The 18862-nt window shown below is 43.6% G+C and overlaps 1 protein-coding gene across 8 annotated transcripts in view; it reads left to right on the forward strand.

Annotated features, from left to right (window-relative positions):
- SULF1 (sulfatase 1) overlaps nucleotides 1-18862 on the forward strand; it is a 188769-nt gene that overhangs the window by 127676 nt on the left and 42231 nt on the right. For all 8 annotated transcript variants that reach the window (XM_055546203.1, XM_055546209.1, XM_055546204.1 and 5 more), the window contains 5 exons: nucleotides 13030-13180; nucleotides 14107-14282; nucleotides 15912-16040; nucleotides 16311-16367; nucleotides 17137-17266. In XM_055546203.1, coding sequence (XP_055402178.1) covers nucleotides 13030-13180; nucleotides 14107-14282; nucleotides 15912-16040; nucleotides 16311-16367; nucleotides 17137-17266 — 643 coding nt within the window. The remainder of the gene's footprint in view (nucleotides 1-13029; nucleotides 13181-14106; nucleotides 14283-15911; nucleotides 16041-16310; nucleotides 16368-17136; nucleotides 17267-18862) is intronic.

An 18862-nucleotide genomic window follows, 5' to 3' on the forward strand; every position in this document is an offset into this window, starting at 1 on the left:
CCCCATTTCTTTCCACGTGGCATCTCCACAAGGCAGGAATGGGGCTTCTGCCCCAAGACCACAGATCAGGCAGGCCCTGAACTCAGGGGCTTGCTGAGGTGGCTTGATTATGAATCACATCTCCAACATCGTAAGTAACTGAACAACAAGAACAACAAAATGAACAGAGAGAAGCACATGGGGTGACTGGGGGGTGATTTTGATCAAGGGCTTCCTTCAGTTGTCTCAAATAATATTCATCAACGTGATCTAATAATAATAATGATCAAACGGTATGTATCTTATAGCAGCAGAGTGGTAGTGACCCCCCCAGTCTGGTTATAGAGGCCTGGGTGAATTTCCTGGGTTCAGGCTGTTGCAGCTTTGCCACAGATGTCTGATTAGAATTGCTGCAGAGGCAGCTGCAGAGGGCTTGCCCGAGAGGCCGTCTCAGGTCACGGCTTTAAAATAACCTGATGTTTCTTTTTGAGAGGCAGGAGCCTTGGGGAGGGGATTGGGAGGCCCAGAGGAGAGGCTGGTGGCTTATGGCGATGAGACAGAGAGCAGAGAGCTGTATTAAGCTGACCATTCTCACGAGACGAGTGTAGTAAGTCTGGATACTTAGGCAGCAAAGAATGTGATTTTGTTTTTCCACTCCTCCACACCCGTTCTTCTTATCCATTGCAATGATATGCAGTCCTCCACGCAGAGCAGTGGGCTGAAAGTTTAACTATGAGAAGAGTAGGAAACAAGTAACTGATACGTTCCCTTCATCACTAAACCTCCAGAATTCATTCTTAATCTGTTTGTGCTTAAATATTATCCCTCTTCAGCCACACTGATTTTAAAGCTATGATCCCAGATGGGGAAAAAAAAAAAGATTAAATGTACTTCTTTATGAAAAGAGATAAGTAACTACTGAAGGCATTCTAGTTGCTGGCATAACATATCCCTGGAAAACTTTTTATTCATATTTTTTATCTTATTATAACTAATAAACTTATGGCTCCTTGTCAGTGGTACTTAGATCCTCTCTATCATATCAAGTGACTTAGAAAGAAGGAAAGACGGGAACTAACAATACATAAATGAAGCCAGGTGAGTGTCCTACTGAGCATACCCAGAAACTTGGAGGATGGAAGTGTTTTGATGCATAAGATACTATCGACAAAGAAAGCTGCCCCAGGAACTGAGGTATAGGGTCTGGATGATCCATTGTGTTTTGGAATCAACCCTGTGGATGAATATTCAAGACTCTCTACCCTGTGTATAATTATGCAGCTAAATTCATAAATGAAGCCCACCAGGGACTAGAGACTCTCCATTAGCCATCACTTGCAGATTCAGTAACCTGCTGGTTCAGTAAAAGAAATAGGTCTTTGCAGATTTCTTCCATGCCCTGGGACTCACCTTTTCCTTTTCTTTGAGTCCGAAATTGCTTTCTTTGTTGCATTAGCAGAATCCCAGCCTAAGGTGATTTTCCACAACTGTAAACCTCACTGCTGTTTTCCCGGGAGTTTGAGGACAAGAAGTTGACAAAATGTGTTTTATGGCTCCTTAGAAGTTAGCTTGCCTTTGAAGCTTCAGGGCAAGGTCCTGAGCCTACAGGAAAATCAGCCACAGGTCAAAAGGTTCTGACAGCTCAGCAGTGTGCACAGACAGCAGTGCAGGATGAGAGAAATCTGCAGAGTTCTCGGGGCTTCAACAATAGCTTTAAAAAACAAAGAAGAAGCATCTCTGATTAAATTCTGCTTCATTCCACAAATATTTATGAGTGCCACCTGTGACACTGTACAGCACAGCAGGGATATAGGCGCAAGGAAGACACAATTGCTGGGACTTCCCTGGTGGTCCAGTGGCTAACACTCCACCCTCCCAGTGCAGGGGGCCTAGGTTCAATCCCTGGTCGGGGAACTAGATCCTGCATGTAACAACTCAGAGTTAACATGCCACAACTAAGACTTCCTGGTGCAGTCAAATAAACATAAAATAATCTGCATTTTTTAAAAAAGAAACACAATTGCTCATTCTAGAACCAATGAACTAGGACAGAGGTCTGCACATGGGGGCCACTTCTGACTTGCCACCAGTTTTTATAAATAAAGTTTTATTGAAACACAGCCATGCTCATTCATTTAGGTATTATCTGTGCCTGCTTTTGCAATGCAACAGTGGAGTTGGGTAGCTGTGGCAGATGCCATTCAGCCTGCAGTACCTAAACTATTTACTGTATGATTCTTTACAGAATAAGTTTGTTCTGGGCTCTTGCTCAAGGAGGAAGACAAACAAAGAGCCTTATGGAAGAGCCTTGTCAGCAACAGGCTCAGAAGCAAGTGCTAGAGCAGGGAGCCCAGGGTCTGTGAAAGTTTGGAGGAGGAAGCATACACATCTTTTAGAAGAACCAGGAGAACCTCAGGGCCAAGGAGGCAGGCAAAGTGGACTGCAAAGGATGGGCAACGTTTCTGCAGCTGATAGACAGAGATTGGGTAGATGATTTCAGGAAAAGTGGTCGCCACGAGGCTGTCTAAGATGTGACCAAGGAACTGAGGAAAAAAGTAAGGGATAAAGCTAGAGAGAGAAACCTGCTGGGTATTGAGAACTTGAGTGAATTTGTACGTAGCTGTAAACACAGTCCCTGGAGACTGTTTAGTCAAGGTATACATCATATGTGACTTGACCATTTTTATATATGAAGTTTTCGCTATTCCTTTTTAGTTCAGATGAACCACCTGTGTGCCTTACTGTGCTCAGGGTTCAGTCGTGTCCGACTCTTTGCAGCCCCATGGATTGTACCCCACCAGGCTCCTCTGTCCATGGAATTTTTCAGGCAAGAATACAGGAGTGGGTCTCCTGTTCCTACTCCAGGATATCTTCCCAACCCAGGGATCAAACCTGCGTCTCTTGTGTCTCCTGCATTGGCAGGTAGATTCTTTACCACTAGCGCCACCCTGGGAAGCCCTGTGAGCCTTACTAGTGATTCTATAAAGCTGAATCCACACATTGGCAGAGTGAAAAGCTCTCAGGCCTTGGAGGCAAATAAGCACTGGTTCCTATCTCAGTGGTCCTTGCTGACCTGTAGGCAGTACCTTTCACATCTCAGAACCTCCACTGTTTCATCAGTAAAATGGGAGTAATACCCAGCAACTTGGCATGATGTCATGAATGACAATTAAAAGAGACCCCACCTTGGACCTGGAACACAGAAGCCACTTCATAGGTACTAATTCTCCGTGATCCTTCCTATTAAGATGAACCATAAAAAAAAAAAAAAAAAAAAAAAAAAAAAACTGTTTTTGCTGGATTTGATCTTTCTTGACCTACAAAAAGGTGCTGTTTTGTTTGGTGAATTTCAACTTAACATTCAAGGAGAAGCAGCTAGGGAAAGAACAAGCTGGTTCTTGTCCGTTGTGACCTGACAAGTCTGTTGACGAGCTAAGACCTGCATTGATGAGGCTCTCACCCTGCCTATTCTAAAAACAGACAGGAGAAGCACCGGCCTGGGCCGTGTTATCTTTGCCAGGTGCAAACCGTGCTATTGGCAGTTTGAAGAACACCCTTAGCCATAGAAAATGAAAACTCACACGGTGAGTTGAATGGTTCAGCTTCTGTTTGCTGCTAAGCCCAGGGCTTTGGAGCCCCTAGAATGAGGAGATCCACTGTGTCTCCCACAGACCTTGAAAGCGTTGAATTCCGGGCATCTTTGTCATCAAGGTCTCCCTGGCCGTCACAGGAGGAAAGGGCTGGAAAGAGTCTATGTGCATCTCTCTTGAGGCTGTGAGTGACTGCCCAGGTTCACAGTTCAGGCTGCACACAAAAGGAGTGAGACAAATTGAAGACAAGCTTTCCATTGTGCCGCTCGGAGCTCCTGAATGGCTGGTCTCCTTAGCAAGAACATGAGCAAGGCATTCAAGCAAAGCGATGCAAGAAGTTAAGTGCTTTGCAGAGATATTTGGCAGGCCCTGTGAAAACAGAGCAAGAAGCTGTAGGTTCTGCGCTGTCGGGGGCAGGGGAGGGGGATGCAAGCCATGTGAGCACTTTCCTTGAGGTTGCCTTCCTTGGTGGTCAGGCATTATCCAGATGTCTTTCATCCGCCTTGGGTTAGAGCTATCTGACCCCCACTGCCTGGAGCGAATGTATCAGGTTTCCATGGTGTTTGCCATCGCCAACAAAGAAAGGAAGCCAGTTCAATATTGAGGCTAGAGGTTATGCCAACCAACTAAGAAAGAGAACGGATTATCGACCGCATGGAACAGGGGACCCTGTTTAATCAGACAGTGGCTCAGTCACTCCTGGCCTCAGAGAGATCTGAGGAAGTCTCCATCATGATAATACATATAATCATTCTTATCACAAAGCCCTTCACTATGACTAAGACTCTACTGCACGTTCCAGTAAATTCTCTCCCCATGCTGCTGCTGCTGCTAAGTCGCTTCAGTCATGTCCGACTCTGTGCGACCCCATAGACAGCAGCCCACCAAGCTTCCCTTTCCCTGGGATTCTCCAGGCAAGAACACTGGAGTGGGTTGCCATTTCCTTCTCCAATGCAGGAAAGTGAAAAGTGAAAGTGAAGTCACTCAGTCGTGTCTGACTCTAGCAACCCCATGGACTGCAGCCTACCAGGCTCCTCCATCCATGGGATTTTCTAGGCAAAAGTACTGGAGTGGGGTGCCATTGCCTTCTCCGTCTCTCCCCCATATCCTCATAATAATGCTAAAGCCTCATCCTCTTGGCATCATTTCTCTCTCCTGGCGTCAGTGATGTGATAATACTCACTTGTAGACAAAAGCTGATGAGAAAAGAGATTACGTTTGCCTTCTTGATGATTCTGTGAGATGCTGAGGATCCCTTGACATTTTTCCACCAATTATGCCTCCATGACGGAGAAGGCAATGACTTCTGACTGACTGAACACGACTGAAGCAACTTAGCAGCAGCAGCAGCAGCATGTCTCCATGAACTTAAAGAAAAATTTTGTTCCAGTTCAACAGCTCTTTCTTTCTATCCCTGGAAATGCATTTCACTCTATACACACACACATACACACACACACACACACACACACACAGAGGTTCATGTGAAATCAAAATTTAGGCAGAACAATCCACATCAACTAACTTGCAGATATTGTTCTGATCGTGGAGTTTGGGATGGACACAGCATGTCAAAGGGACAACTATCCTAAGGAAGCCTCAGAACATTTCTGAAACATCTTTGTTATCTAAAGTTGAAAAGAAAGGACTTCCCTGGCAAAGTTAAGACCCCATGCTTCCACTTCAGAAGGTACAGGTTTGATCCCTGGTCAGGGAACTAAGATCTAACATGCTGAGTCATGCAGCCAGATAAATTAATTCAAATTGGAAAGAAATGTCTTGCCTTCAAAAGAATTTGAACATTCTCTCTTCATTTCTTCCATAAATACATTAAAGGATATGCTTTCAAAGAGGAGAGAATTTTAAATCCTCCATAAACATTTCTGACTTGAGCAGGATTAATTGCTCCCTTTGTGGCTCAGCTGGTAAAGAATCCGCCTGTAGTGCAGGAGACCTGGGTTTGATCCCTGGGTTGGGAAGATACCCTGGAGAAGGGAAAGGCTACCCACTCCAGTATTCTGGCCTAGAGAATTCCATGGACTGTATAGTCCATGGGGTCACAGAGAGTCAGACACGACTGAGTGACCTTCACACACACACTTCCCATATTACCTCTGTATTCTTCTCTCTGTCATTTACTACATATCCCATTGCACTGGCTGTTTACTCAGATCCTGGATGTCCAGCCACACAACTTCAGAATATCCACACTCAACACCACACGAATGACACCCTGCTGCTATGCAAGGCATCTCTTTCCCAAAGGATCCATCTCTACCTCCCGTTGCCTGGTGGGCACGGCTCCTGCTGCTTTAGTCGTATAATACATTTTTGTTTAGCAAATGCATCAACATGTTAACCCTTCCAACTAGCTGACATTAAAACCCTTTTTAAAATAGTATGAAAGTAGTTGAACAATTGGTTTTATGAATTAAAGGGTACCTAGTGATAGTATAAATCCATAAATTTTTAGATTAAAAAATGAATACCCAAAGTTTATTAAAAAAAAAAAAAAAAAAAAGACTCAGTGGCTTTGCCCAAGTCACGTAAGTAGATAGGGATGAAGCTGAAGCCCAAACTCCACTCTTCTGGGCCCTAGATCTTCCCACTACACCAGGCCTGTTCAATATCTTTCACAGTCACAATTTTTAGTAGAAGTGTTCCCTGTGTATGTATTGACACAATTTCTAGTTGGAGTTCATAGCATCATCATTGGAAGAGTCTTTGAATTAGTTTTGTGTTATGCCATTTTATTGTACGGCTTCCCAGTTGGCACTAGTGATAGAGAACCTGCCTGCCAGTGCAGGAGATGTAAGAGACTTGGATTCAATCCCTGAGTCAGGAAGATCCTCTGGAGAAGGAAATGACAACCCTCTCCAGTATTCTTGCCTGGGAAGTCCCATGGATAAAGGAGCCTGGAGGGCTACAGTCCATAGTGTCACAAACAGTAAGATACAACTGAAGCTACTTAGCGTGTATCTTTTTTATTGTAAAGTTTTAGGATGCACCTGTAATCAAGACAATTTGATGTTATCCTACACGTGTTCAGTTGTTACCCACCTAAAGACATTTGAACTCGAGTGGAGAATCTCGCCACAAAGTCTCATCAAGTTTCATTTTAGTGAAGGCTGGGATGGTGTAGCTTGGGAGATTGTCTAGAATATCCAATTTTAATAGTTTGAGTGTGTGTTTCTTGAATCTGTACAATCAGCTTATTCTGGGAATTGAGACCTGTTTCTCAGTGAGTGATGATCCTGCTACCAATAAGGGTATTAAGTGTTAGGATTTTTGCTGTTGTATGAGACTAAACGGGTGGCTTCCCTGGTTGCTCAGTGGTAGAGAATTTGCCTGCTGTGCAGAAGACTGCTTGCTGTGGAGGAGATGTGGATTTGATCTCTGGGTCAGGAAGACCCCTTGAAAAGGAAATGGCAATCCACTGCAGTATTCTTGCCTGGGAAGTCCCAGGGACAGAGGAGCCTGGGGGATTCCAAGAGTCAGACACAACTTATCAACTAAACCACCACCACCATGAGACTAAAGCAAATGAAGAAAACACACGTTCAAATATAAAATACTCAAAATGTATTTTCTTTGGGGTGACAGCAGAGGCCATCAGTGGTACCAAATGAACTGCTAAGTTCTTTGTGTTTCCCCGAGAATGGGTTTAATATGCAACACATGCATTTCTTCAAACTATTTCTGTGCTACTAAGAATTAGTCTCCTAAAATGTCCACCCATCAAGAAGAAAGGGGACATGATTGATTTGAGAAATCTTATCCTTGTTATGTCAAGAAGCAATGTTAGCAAGAAAAGCAAAGCCTGGGGAGAATCTGATATTGACGGCCAAAGTTGAACATGGAAGCGCAGTGGTCTGAGGGATCCGTCCGTGAGCTATATACTGTGCTAAGCAACTGTATTTTTGTTCAGTTGCTCAGTCACGTCCGACTCTTTGCAACCTCATGGACTGTAGCCCACCAGGCTCCTCTGTTCATGGGGTTCCTCAGGTAAGAATGCTTGAGTGGGTTGCCATTTCCTACTCCAGGGGATCTTCCCAGACCAGGGATCAACCCATGTCTCCTGCATTGGCAGGCAGATTCTTTACCATTGAGCCACCAGGAAGCCCACACTGAGCAATAACACTGAACAAATGATGACTAGAGAAAAGCAATGTGCAGAGAAGCCTTGCTAGTGAAAGCTCACCTTTTATAAGTATTGGAATCATCTTTTGAGAGTTACAGGTGCGTTCCTAAGAGTATACGGTCTGGAGAGCACAGTTCTGGGCCAAACATGTATCTGAACAGACACAGAAAGCCTCACCAGACCAGACACACATGGCTGACACTCTGACATGAAAATTTGAGTTTTTTTTTTCTTTTTTATGACAGTCTCATCCTTTGTCCTCTCCATTTTCAAGCAAAGAGTCAGAGTTCTCTACCTTTTCGAATATGTCTCCAGGGTGTTCTGGAGGGTCAGACTTGTTTTTGCAACAAACGTAGGAACACAGCAGCTGGTGGGAGGCATCTGAATGAGAAACAGAAGCAGCTAATATTTTAAATCAGGATAAGCAGGATAAAAGCTAAGAACTTTGGGACTTACTTTTTAAATATTTATTTATTTGGCTCTGTCGGATCTTGGTGCGGAGCACGGACTCTCTAGTTGTGGCACATGGGCTTAGTCGCTCAACAGCATGTGCGATCTTAATTCCCCCACCAGGGATCAAACCTGAGTCATCCCCTGCATTGCAAAGAGGATTCTTAACCACTGGACCACCAGGGAAACCCCAGGACTTACTTTTGATAGAAGAAATGTATGGATCACTTCTCCTTTTTATGATGGGAGTTTGAGATGCTTGTTGGAGAGGACAGTTCAGTGTGACATCATGAAAGGAGCAGGGTTCCCAACCTGTCCTTTCTGAGCCATCTCTGTATGCTTTACTGTCTCATTTGTAAAATGGGAGCGTTTTATTTTCTTGGGCTTCAAAATCACTGTGGACGGTGACTGCAGCCATGAAATTAAAAGACACCTGCTCCTTGGAAAGAAAGCTATAACAAACCTAGACAGTGTATTAAGAAGAGACATCACATTGCTGACAAAGGTCCGTCTAGTCAAAGCTGTGGTTTTTCCAGTAGTCATGTATGGATGTGAGAGTTGGACCATAAAGAAGGCTGAGTGCTGAAAAATTGTTGCTTCTGAATTGTGGTGCTGGTGAATACTCTTGAGAGTCCCTTGGACAGCAAAGAGATCAAACCAGTCACTCTTAAAGGAAATCAACCCTGAATGTTCATTGGAAGGACTGACGCTAAAGCTGGAGCTCCAATACTTTGTCCACCTGATGCGAAGAGCTGACTCATTGGAAAAGACCCTGATGTTGGGAAAGATTGAAGGCAAGAGGAGAAGGGAGCAACAGAGGATAAGAGGGTTGGATGGCATTATCAACTCAATGGACATGAGTTTGAGCAAACTCCAGGAGATTTTGAAGGACAGGGAAGCCTGAAGTGCTGCAGTCCATGGGATCACAAAAAGTCAGACACGACTTAGCAACTGAACAACGGACTACAGTAAGAAGCGCTGCCCTCTCGGGGCTGCCTCAGCCATCATTGAGCTGTGATGTGATAAGCTCTCTCCCAGCTTCCTATAAGTATGAGTATGAGTGGTCCCAGGTTTTGTCTTCTGAAGCCTCTGTGAAGCCTTGCAAGAGCTCTTTGGAGTTCTTGCTCCCATTACAGATATGTGGGAACACAGACTTAAAGAAAAAAAAAAAAAGTTGCTCCAGATCACACACTAGTAAGCAACAATCCTGGGCTGAGAATTCAGGTCTGAGTCCAGAATATTCTGGAACAATCGGATATGTGGTTTTCCACCGTTCCCTAAAACAGTCACCTGCTTCTCTGTGTCTCGCGTTTTCAGCCAACAGCTCCCAGCTCCGTCTGGATCACTGTAAGTTGATTCTTAGTTAGGGCAGCAAGCCTTCATTATCACAGGGCAGAGGGACAGAAGAATGCGTCTTCCAGGAATTTGGCAGACACCAGCGGGAGGCACCCACAGGTCTTTGGCAAAAGATCAATTTTCAACAACTGTCAACTCCAGCAACCCCCAACCTTCCACCTGCAGGCCCCTTGAACAGCTGCTATTCTGTGGGAAGCAGTGGCAGCCTGTCTTCCCCTAAAAGGCAAATGGTTATCCTCCCCCTCCTGCTGAGACTCCACCTGGGATCTTGTCCCCAGAGCTGGAGGGGGAGTGGTCATCTCCCACATTCAGAAATTAAGAGAAAAGAAAAAAAAAAAAATGGGATGGGGGAAGGACAACTTTGACAATAGACCCAAACTCTCCCTTTTAATAAAAGCCAGAATGAACATATGTCATTCTGTAAATCCGGGAGTCCAATTTGAGGCTTGTAATTTGCTGTGAGCTTCCCTGTTCCTCAGGGCGAGGTGGATGGAGCTGTGCCAAGCACTGGAAGGTAACCGGTGGAAGATACGATTTACCCACTATGAGTCTGCTTCTCGGTTCCCTATTGTAATTTTTATTTGTGTTTGAGGTTTTGTGGTTAAAAAAAAAGTCAACTAGATTTATTTTTAAATTAAAGCACACCGACATCAAAGGCAGTAAGAGGAGGCTGGTGAGGTATTATGAAGAAAGCCCGTGTAATCTTTTATAGCCATATTCTTTTTCAGGGCACGTATCAGTAAGTGGTGAAGGACCTTTCGTGACCAGCTTGCTCTATTTCTCTGACCTCAAACTCCCCCCAACGGTGAAAATCTCTTTCCTCTGGGATTTAGAAGCTCCCCCTTCTCTCCTCCTCCTCTTCAGTCTCTTCCTCTAATCCTGTTTGTAAGGTTACACGCTGCGTTAAGAATAAGAAACCCGGGCTTAAGTCCTTTCCTACTGCCCAGGCTTCTGAAATACAAGGGTCTCATTTGGTCTGTGGTGCAATGGGAGATATGAAGACCCCTTTCAGACCAAAAATGGGACCATTCAGTTCATGAGTTGTCTGCTTGGTGAGCAGAGGAAAGTTCGTGCTGACAGTTTCTCTGATAAAGAATGGCAAGTGATATCTGAAAATTTGTTTATTTAATGTCACGGATTTTTTTCCCCACCAGATCCTTATATAGAATACATTTGTTTATTGGCTTATGTAGGAAACTCAGGTACTTTGTTCTGGGCACTTTAAAGAGATAGATAATAGATAAATAGACAGACAGACAGGTTTGGAGATTTTAGAGGGTGAGAGGCTGAGTTTTTTTTTTTTTTTTCTTTTTTTTTTTTTGCTGCACCATGCAGCATGTAGGATCTTAGTTCCCCAATCAGGAATTGAACCCACACCCACTGCATCGGAAGCACCGAGTCTTAACCACTAGACCACCAGGGAAGTCCCTAGTCAGATTTGTTGTTCCTCAAAGCAGATTTTTATGAGATGCTCTTTTCCCCATTTCCAGGTGAGCAAATTGAGCTACATTTACCTACCCTACAAATATGTCTCTTTAAAAGGAAGTTGACTGACACCTCTCAGCGTAACCTGTACTTTTAAGGACAGTTTCTCCTGTGCTCAGTGTGGTATTGGCATTTGTTAAGCAGCCAGCATCCATACAGATGATTAGGGTAACTTTCTGCACAGGAAGGCCAATGGTACCAAAACAGCATTTTCAACTACTAAAAGAGAAGCGCCGCAAATCCACTGGTGGAAGAAAATGTATAGTAACAGGTAGCATATAGAGAGCCTCATGTTCTGTGTACAGTCATGCAGCTCAGAAACTCCAAGTTTCCTCAATAGGAAATTTGCTCTATGACGGGACGAGTGGAATATGGTCGAGGCTTCTGGACTCACCAGGTCACAGTGATTGACTGTTTCTCTAGTTTTATGATGTAAACAATGTCACAGGATCTCCTGCAGTCATCATTATCCACCGCCTTTCACTGATAGGCTTCTCCCCGGAACAGAGAGCAGTAATCAGATTCCTCTATCAGCCTCTCTTGTTCTGAGAGACTGGCTATTTGCACAGTTGTGGTTCACACAAAGAGCAACTTCAGATGCAGGAAGCCCCCATCATTTTACTTTCCCTTCATTTTGTTAAAGCAAATGAGCTTTGGAACCAAGTCCTGGTTCGATTCCCTGCTACTTTTGTTAACCTGAGAAAGTTAGCTTTGCTAAGCCTCAGTTTTCTCACCTGTGAAATGGGAATGATAAACCTATTTCCCAGAAGAGCTGAGTTAATTAAATGAGTAGATGTGAACAAAACACTTAGCACAGGCCCTCACCCGTGGTAAATACTGAGTTTTCACTATTAAACAATGTTTATAGGCTTCCCTGGTGGCTCAGACGGTAAAGAATCTGTTTGCAATGCAGGAGACCCGGGTTCAATCCCTGAATCGGGAAGATCCCCTGGAAAAGGAAATGGCAACCCACTCCTGTATTCTTGCCTGGAGAATTCCATGGACAGAGGAGTCTGGTGGGCTACAGTCCATAGGGTCTCAAAGAGTCAGATATGACTGAGTGACTGACTTTCATAGGCTTATCAGCTAAGGAGAAAGTTCAGACACATTATAGTCTGATGGAGAGGTCAAATGAAAAACAATTCTCAGTGTGAAAAGCATAGATATATTCTAGCATAGATATGTTCTTCGGGAGTGTGAAGTGGCAGCGTCTTATGATCCAGGGAGTTGGGGAAGACTTCAAAGAGAAGGTGATATACTTTATGGGTCCCCAAAGGGAAGTATGGGCACCACTTAGATCTCTATAGATTAAATATAGGCTCAAACCACCTGTCTTAGAACAATAGGACTCACTTCCCTATAGTTAGCAAAAATTATGCCTCCACCTATATTGATTTGTCTCTAATGAACAGCTTTACTGATAAACATGTATATTGTAGTAGACTTGCTTGTAATTCCAGCAAATCCAATAAATTGATGATATCTATATGTGAGGTTAGGAATGAGAAAAATTCAGAGACTAGATATGTAAGTAATCAATATAATACCCTAGTAAATTCTAGAGATAAAATGTGTTGAAATTATGATTCTTCATCACTGCACGTAACATATTAGTGACTATATTTAATAGCCTAATTAGCAGTAAAATTTTATGAGTTAACATCACCATGAGAGCATTCCCTTCTACATTACTGAGTTTTATCTGTAAATTTGTAACATGACCACAATCATCTCGAGGTGTTTTTACGCATTTTATTCAATGAACCTAAATGAACTTGCACTAATTAGATTTTCACTACCAGTCTTGGTTTTGTAAGTTTGAACCCATACACCTTCAGAGAACTTGTGTGGTCTGGGGTGGTGCAGACTTGAAATCGCTTTACAAACACAGAGATGTACCGGAGAGAAAAATTCTTTAGCTGTGTCTGAAGTCTTTCCTAAATGGTTATTTCACAACGTTTAACGTGAACTATTTCTCTAAATGGCTAAAAAGCATATATAGTAAGACTCGTTTCTGGATATTTGCAGAACTCCTAGTTATAACTATGCACCCAATATGGACAAACACTGGATTATGCAGTACACGGGACCCATGCTGCCCATCCACATGGAATTCACAAACGTTCTACATCGCAAACGGCTGCAAACTTTGATGTCAGTGGATGATTCTGTGGAACGGGTAAGCCCATGAACCGGCCCCAGGGATGGGCTTTGGTCCAGCTTCCCTTGTGCAGATGCATTCTTGCCAACCCTGCTTTTGTAGTCGTTGTTGTTTTTCATTTTGCGAGAGTGTGGAGGCTGGGTATTCTGTGAACTCATCATCCCCCCTCATCTTGTTCTCTTTCTAGGCTTGGTTCTTGTGGAGCCAGTAGCAAAAAGGAGTTGATCAAAAATCATAAACCCTTGATCATAAATCAAGGGTTATCACCACAAATACCTTCAGGGATTAAGCAAATAGTGTAGATAGCTAAAGCAGATCGAGTATAAGGCGATAGGGCACGGTGAGGATCACGGTGAACTCAAATCTAAACTCCCTCATCTAACGCAAGGAACAACTATTCAGCTTCAACTAATTTTGGTCACGTGAAAATATGGATACAGTATTAGTCTTCTAACTTTTAAAAGAAGCCAGAAATAAAAAAATTGTATTTGAAATTTCCTGAATTTTAAAAGATAACATAAACCAAACAAGACATGCGTAAAGGCTGGATGTGACTGGATCAGGCTCAGAGGTAGCCTGTTTTTAATCTTTGATAACTAAATATGAGGGATGATAGTCAAATTTGCTTTAAAATGGATTTTTCAAAGTAAAACCTGAAAGTTTGATGGTAGAGGTTGTTTTGTGTGTGTGTTTTTTTTCAAATAGGCAAAAATAAGCCAGATTAAGAAAAGTTATATAAGAATCAACTGTATTACTGGACTTTTTCCCTCCAGAATTGCAGGCAACTTGAAAAATGTGTATAAACATACAAGTTTGTCAGCCCTATTAAAGCAACTCTTGCCTTCTAAAAATAATGGAAAAAAGATTTGAGGGGAATCATGGCGATGCTATTGTCATCTTACACATCACAGTTGTTTCTGACTGAGGTCTGTGCTGTGTTTCAGCTATATAATATGCTTGTGGAAACGGGTGAGCTGGAGAACACTTACATCATCTACACCGCTGACCACGGTTACCATATCGGGCAATTTGGACTGGTCAAGGGGAAATCCATGCCATATGACTTTGATATCCGCGTGCCTTTCTTTATTCGTGGGCCAAGTGTAGAACCAGGATCCATGTACGTATTTCTCTGTTTCCAACATTCAACTGTCATAGCTCGTGTACGTCTGAGATAATTCGATTACCAATCTCAGGGTCTGGTTTCCTTTAGTCCAAACAAAAAAGGGTGAGTGTAGGTTCATAATTTAGAAGACAAAACCTCCCGCCTGCCCCACCCCTCCCTCAGTCCTGCCACATGCTAAATTAATGTCTACTCTTTCAAGAGAAAGGAAAAATAACTGTATCAATGATTAACTCTTTCAAACCGACCAGAATCCATGAGACTGTGAACACAGACATAGAGTGTGATTTTAGGTATGTCATCCTTACCTTCTTTGAATCTTTTTTTAAAATGATAACCAGTGCCATCCTCTTGGTTGCTTTTTTAAAAAACTATTACTGAAGAATTTTTAAAGGAAATTAAATGTTAAGAACTTTAAAGTTTAAATAATTTTAGATACATTTTATTTAATTAAAATGTATTTGAATGAACTTTAAATGAATTTTAAGAAAAGAAGCCTGAAGGACTGGAATTCCATTTCTGTCATCTTAAGTCGCTGCATCCCTTTGCATGTCAGTATTCCCATCATAAATGGATTTTGTATGCCCTGCCAGCACATCAGAATGTGTAGTGTAAAATGAGATCCTTTACATGAATCAGTTACTGAAAGCGTGAAAGAAAAGAGTGCAAGTAGAATTCAAAACCTGGGATGACCCTTCAAGAGCATCCAGTCTGGACCCCTGATTTCACAATGAAGAAGCTGTACAGACAGGGCACGCCTCTCTCAGAGTTCCCCCATCCTGGATGTGAGAGCAGTGGGGCCCAGATGCCAGATAATCTGAGTCTCATCTACGTGGCTTGTCTGCTGCTGCATTCCAGTGCATGCTGGGGAGGAAGTGATGGCAATAAGAAGGGCCTCTTTGGGGAATGTTATTATGTCTTTCCCGGGCTTCCCGGATGGCTCAGCAGGTGAAGAATCCACCTGCGATGCAGGAGACACAGGAAACACGGGTTTGATCCCTGGTTCAGGAAGATCCCCTGGAAGAGGAAATGGCAACCCACTCTAGTATTCTTGCCTGAAAAAAATCCCACGGACAGAGGAGCCTGGTGAGCTACAGTCCACAGGGTTACAAAGAGCTGGACACGACTGGGTGACACATGCACACATGCGTGGTCTCTCTCCAGATCGCTGGAAACTCCTGGGGACGTGTTGGATCTAGAGTTGGAAGGCTTTATGTTTGAAAGGCTAGGCAGCATGCATTTAATTCAAGTATAAAGACCTTGTGTCCTTTTTCAGAAGATTGATTTCAAAGCCCTAGTTCAACAGAGGAGTGATGGACTCTCAGGTTTCAGAAGAAAATACATAGCCTACAAAAGCCAAACATCAGGCCACAATTTGTCTGAGGTGTGGCCAGAGCTCAGGGGGACAAGCCTGTCTCCAGCCTGACCCCTGTGACAGTCAGTCTTTCTCTTGGTCCCAGTGGCTGAGCACTCAGGCACCTCCCAGAATCAACCACCATTCCTAGGCAACCAGATGAGAGGCTGCGAAGCAGTGAAGGCCAGGGAGTTCTGGGATGGGAAAAACAGCCCTGGTGGGGCCCTCCACTAGTGCTGGGTCCCAGGCATGACCATCTTGTCCCTTTACAGAGTCCCACAGATTGTTCTAAACATTGACCTGGCCCCTACCATCTTGGACATCGCAGGGCTCGACGCGCCTCCTGACATAGACGGCAAGTCTGTACTCAAACTTCTGGACCAGGAAAAGCCAGGTAACAGGTGCGTCAGTTTCCTTCCCCTCAGCCAGCCCTGAGCACACCAGCTCCCAGAGCCAGTCAGCAGCCAACAGAAGTGGAGGCAAAATACCCCCCGCCCCCAGGGATCGCCTTGAGCTGAGCGCCTCCTCGGTTGTTTGTGAATGGTGTGTTGATGGAGATGCTGTCCTGGTCTGCAGGAAGCGAGGGGTGTTGCTTTAAATAAACTGTTAGCACAGATCCATTTGGAAAAGTGTCCCAATGCCAACAGTAAATATTATTACTTTGCTTCCAGGTTTCGAACAAACAAGAAGGTCAAAATTTGGCGTGATACATTCCTCGTGGAAAGAGGGTAATTATTGGTTCCTGGGGTGCTTCTGGGAACGAGTCTTTGTGGGCAGCTCTCCCTGCTGGGAATGTTTTTCCCCCTTATTTTGGTTTACTAAGCGTGTGGATTTCGTAAACCTAGTCATAAGACTCATCCTCCTCTGGCCAGCAGAGTAATGATGGCTGAGTCAGAAATGCAAAGATGGGACCACAGTCTTTATGAGGCCGTGGATTCCCACAGCATGTGTCCACCTCAGTTCCTAAATGAACCGGTTAATTGACTTTCTCAGTTATCCCTCCCAGGTTCTGCCTGATGCCCTTCCACTTCTTTGCCTTATGTGCCTTTCCTAGTTTTGAATAGACAAATATATGAGATTGTATTAATAACTGTTCCAGAGTCATTTCTGGGTTTCTCCTTTCTATTTGTAATGTCCATTGTCTTTGTTTTTCTCCATGCTTACCCTAGGCAAGAGAAAAACATTTCTATCATTGCTTTTTAACAAAAATGAACTTTGAGCCTATAAAGCTGAACATTTATGCCCAGAGTTTTGAAATGAAGATTTTAAAGGAAGTGATTTTCCTTCCCTGATCTCTCATCTTCATAATTCCCAGCTTGTAATTTTCCCAAAGGACTCATGAAATGTTGGGCTCCTGTGGGTAGAGACTTGATAACTATTTATTGCTTTTTGGAGAGTGTGGAGTCATGTGACAGGGAAGAAAAAAAAAGACAGGCAGGTCACAGTGAAGGTCATTTCAGATCACTTCTCACATAAGCTTTTCTTTTTCTGTCAAAGGAAATTTCTACGTAAGAAAGAGGAATCAAACAAGAATATCCAACAGTCTAATCACTTGCCTAAATATGAGAGGGTCAAAGAACTGTGCCAGCAAGCCAGGTACCAGACAGCCTGTGAACAGCCCGGGCAGGTGAGTGACTCAGCATTTCTGTACCATCACTCATTTGCTTCTCCATTTCTAATGTAAAGACTTGCAACATGTCAGATAATGTACATATTGGCACCCCACTCCAGCACTCTTGCCTGGAAAATCCCATGGACGGAGGAGCCTGGTGGGCTGCAGTCCATGGGGTCGCAAAGAGTCGGACACAACTGAGCGACTTCCCTTTCACTTATCACTTTCCTGCATTGGAGAAGGAAATGGCAACCCACTCCAGTGTTCTTGCCTGGAGAATCCCAGGGATGGGGGCGCCTGGTGGGCTGCCGTGTATTGGGTCACACAGAGTCGGACACGACTGAAGCGACTCAGCAGCAGCAGCAGCAAGCTTTTCATAGCAGTCATGGAGTGCTCACTGCAACCCCTTTCCACTGACTGAGCAATGTCTGACTGGTCCCAGCTGGGTCTCCTCATCACTGCTTGGGCTTTCTCCATTTAAAAAAGATGGTGCTTCTAGTGAAATTTCTAGATATCCACCTAGTTAGCCAACATCAGTTCAAGATATCAGACTTAGGAAATGGATAGTCCTGTGTTAGAAAGTTCAGAGACTGTTTGCATCTAAGGAGAAAACCCCACCCCTCTTAACTGGTCATCAGGACGTGTCAAGAGATAGCTTAATCAAGATCTGAGGCAGATACTGAGCCTCTGGACAGCAAACCACCCCAAGAGCCATGATTGGGTTTCCACACCCTGGAGTAGGATCAGATGTCATCTAACCCGGAGAGAAGGACAGAGTCTGTGACCAAGGTTGAGGAATGAAAAGGGAAACCATATTCTATTTGTTTATTGTTTCTACCTGTGCTCACAAAGTTACTGACATCAAATATTTCATTAGACTCAATCCTCTTCATTTATAGAATATTAAATAGAGAACTCAGGGCTACCCAGAACACCAGGTGTTACCAATAAGAACTAAAGAATTACCGTGCAGTGAATTAACACAGACCTGTTTTGTTTTGTTTTTTGGGGGGGATGTTATTTCAATTTCTGTGTATTTTTTTTCTTTCCTTTTTTTTAAATATAAATTTATTTATTTTAATTGGAGGCTAATTACTTTACAATATTGTATTGGTTTTGCCATACATTGACATGAATCTGCCACGGGTGTACATGTGTTCCCTATCCTGAACCCCCTCTCACACCTCCCTCCCCCTCCCATCCCTCTGGGTCATCCCAGTGCACCAGCCCCGAGGACCCTGTATCATGCATCAAACCTGGACTGGTGATTCATTTCACATATGATAATATACATGTTTCAGTGCCATTCTCCCAAACCATCCCACCCTTGCCCTCTCCCACAGAGTCCAAAAGACTGTTCTATACATCTGTGTCTCTTTTGCTGTCTTGCATACAGGGTTATCATTACCATCTTTCTAAATTCCATATATATGCATTAGTATACTGTATTGGTGTTTTTCTTTCTGACTTACTTCACTCTGTGTAATAGGCTCCAGTTTCATCCACCACATTAGAACTGATTCAAGTGTACTCTTTTTAATGGCTGAGTAATATTCCATTGTGTATATGTACCACAGCTTTCTTATCCATTCATCTGCTTCCATGTCCTGG

The sequence above is a fragment of the Bubalus kerabau genome, chromosome 14, assembly GCF_029407905.1.
Source record: "Bubalus kerabau isolate K-KA32 ecotype Philippines breed swamp buffalo chromosome 14, PCC_UOA_SB_1v2, whole genome shotgun sequence".
NCBI lineage: Eukaryota > Metazoa > Chordata > Mammalia > Artiodactyla > Bovidae > Bubalus > Bubalus kerabau.